Source organism: Heteronotia binoei, chromosome 4 (genome assembly GCF_032191835.1).
Source record: "Heteronotia binoei isolate CCM8104 ecotype False Entrance Well chromosome 4, APGP_CSIRO_Hbin_v1, whole genome shotgun sequence".
Taxonomy (NCBI): domain Eukaryota; kingdom Metazoa; phylum Chordata; class Lepidosauria; order Squamata; family Gekkonidae; genus Heteronotia; species Heteronotia binoei.
Genome location: NC_083226.1, coordinates 113,515,244 through 113,518,026, shown reverse-complemented (window position 1 = coordinate 113,518,026; position 2,783 = coordinate 113,515,244). Strand labels below are relative to the sequence as shown.

Here is a 2,783-nt window from a genome sequence, read left to right as displayed (position 1 = left end):
GTTGGAGGGATTTTTCGGAGGCTTTTCTGAATGGCCGTACCGCTTTTTAAAAAAGGGGCAGACGTTGTCAAGCCGCACTTGAAAACTGCAGCTCACAATATTGCTCAAGATGTCGTGGGCCATGTGACACGTCGAGTTATGAATAAACTTGACTCCCAGGAAGGATCAGGCTTTCTGTATCTTAAAAGACGGGGCGGACTTAAAAGAAAACGGTCTACTACACGTAGGGGCCCCCCAAGACCCGTTAAAAGAAGCTGCGGGGGCCCGAAGAAGCAGAAGGCCCTGAGGAAGAGGGGAGGAAAGAAGGAAAAGAAGAGGACTCCTCACAGGGGACTCAAAGACGTTATATAAGCGGGCCATGGCATTCATCCACTGCGGCTCGGAAGAGTGTGTGAAGTCGGAGCTTGATCTGTTCCAGATAGCCCTGACACAAACTTGCATCGAGAAAAGCCTATATATCAAAGTCCCACCCCTATCAGCCCTTACAGGATCTGCGCATCTAGAGTTCTACATAGCTGGTAATGGGGAAGATTACATCGATTTAAACAATACACTCCTCTACGTGATATGCAAAAGTACTCGAGAAGATGGCACAGACCTCCCTGCTGATGCTAGAGTGGCGCTGGTGAACTATCCGATAGCATCCATATTCAGTCAGCTGGATGTGACCGTCGAAGATCGGCTGATCAGCCAGAGCAATGATTGCTACCCCTATAGGGCAATGATTGAAACTCTGCTCAATTACAGCGGGGAAACCCTAGCCACACAATTTTCAGCAGGTGGTTTTTATAAGGATACGGCTGGCCAGCACGAATCCACCATCCTGATAAACCCCATCAACAAGGGGTTTGCCAAGAGAGCAGAACTAACAGCCGAGAGCAGGATGATAGACCTTTTAGAGCATCTCCATGTGGACCTATTTTTTCAAGAAAAACTGCTACTAAATGGAGTGGATGTGGAAATCAAACTAACCCACAGCAGGGACACCTTCTGCTTGATGAGCGGTGCTGGAGACGAGACACGTTTTAAGCTCCAGATGGATTCAGCCTCCCTCTTTGTGAAAAAAGTGAGGGTGTCCCCGGGTGTCCGACTGGCCCATGCTGAAGCACTGATGACCTCCACAGCAAAATACCCTGTGGACCGTGTCAGCATGAAAGTGTTCAGTATCTCAGCAGGAGCCCATGTAAGCAACCAAGACAACTTGTTTTTGGGACAGCTTCCCAAAATGGTGGCCATGGCTCTGGTGGACAATGACGCATTCAGCAGCGGCTTCACCAAAAACCCTTTCCACTTTAAAGATTACAACATTAACTTTGCAGTCCTATATGTGGACGGGGAGCAGATCCCCCCAAAACCCTTCCAGCCCGACTTTGCCGCGGGAAACAACGTGAGAGAATACATGAGTTTGGTGCAAACGGCGGGGAAGCATCTTCAGGATAGACCACTCTTAATAGATCATGACGAGTATCATAATGGGTACACTCTGTTTGCCTTTGACCTCTCTCCTGATCAGGAATGTGCAGACCATTACTCCCTGATCAAAACGGGGAACCTGAGAGCTGAAATACACTTTGCAGACGCACTCCCCCAAACGGTGAATTTGATCGTGTACAACATCATCGAGATCAACCAAAATTGCAACCTGCACTTTGACTATATGTAACATGCATACTGTCCAGCTAACACGTGTTTTACTAGACAATCCTCACACCCAAAAAAGCTTCTTGAACATCTTCCCCAGCGATCAGCTACCTGTTGAAAGGCTGTCCCAGAGGCCCATCGATTTAGTGGTGAACGCTCATCCCCACTACCTCCTGGGAGAACACTGGCTGGCAATTTATCTCAGCAACCCTGGGACCTCCGAGTTTTTTGACTCATTCGGCAACCCGCCCTTTAGCCCCCTCTTTCCGCCCACCATCATGGACTTTTTAAACAAGAATTCTAACGAGGTGCATTTCCAGAGGAACCGTTTCCAAGGATCAACATCTAACACATGCGGACAGCACTGCATGTTTTTTCTCTACCACTGCAAAGGTGCCCCCTTTCACGAGATTGTGAAGATGTATTCTCCCACCCCCAAACTGAATGACAGGATGGTCGTGAGTTTTGCAAAAAGCACCCTGAAGACTTCAAGGACTTTACAAAACATGTACACCCGCACCCAAACCTGTGTTTCTTGTGGTCCCCCTAATAAAAATCTGTTGGAATATTAAAATGGAGTAAGTGTGTGTCTTTTGTCCATAAAATACTCGGAGCCGAAAGATTTGCATTTACAAAAAAATATATATTCTTCCATAGTCAACCACGCAGGCCGTCTTTTTTTCTTTTAGAAGAAATAAGGAGGGGTCAAATTTTTGGGGTTTTTAGAAGAAATTATGGGTGTGCGCTTTAAAGCCGGAGGCTGTGGGCTTTTCAGGTCTTCCAGCATTTTTCTAGCAGCCGGGGTGTCCACCACTGAAGAGGGGACGTTGAGTTCGGCCAGAGCCCTCATAAACATGTCCATGACTTTAGGTGAGGGGGCAGAAGAGGGAGGGCGAGTCTGAGTAATAGCCTTGACCAAGTCAAGCAGATGGCTTCCAGCAACAGGGGCCCCTCTGTAAAGAAAAGTTGCCCTTTCATCCCAAGAGGCAATTTCTTTGTTTTGATCCATTTTCTTTAGCAGCACATGGGCATTGTTCCTGTTTTGATGTGGTAGATTCTCTATCACCTCTTCAAAAACCGTTGCATTTTTTTTATCGATGTTGGGTGTTAACTCAGTTTGCGGGAGATACAGATCCAGCTTA

The 2,783-nt window shown here is 47.3% G+C and overlaps 1 protein-coding gene across 1 annotated transcript; it reads left to right on the top strand.

Annotated features, from left to right (window-relative positions):
• Positions 1–358: 358 nt before the first annotated feature.
• On the top strand, positions 359–1,663 carry LOC132570135 (uncharacterized protein F54H12.2-like). Its single transcript, XM_060236569.1, has one exon. It carries the CDS (start codon positions 359–361, stop codon positions 1,661–1,663), a length of 1,305 nt encoding a protein of 434 aa, XP_060092552.1.
• The last annotated feature ends 1,120 nt before the right edge of the window (positions 1,664–2,783 follow it).

Bases quoted from the DNA above. Each gene is read 5' to 3' on its own strand.
- LOC132570135 (XM_060236569.1), top strand. From the start codon at position 359: ATGGCATTCATCCACTGCGGCTCGGAAGAGTGTGTGAAGTCGGAGCTT.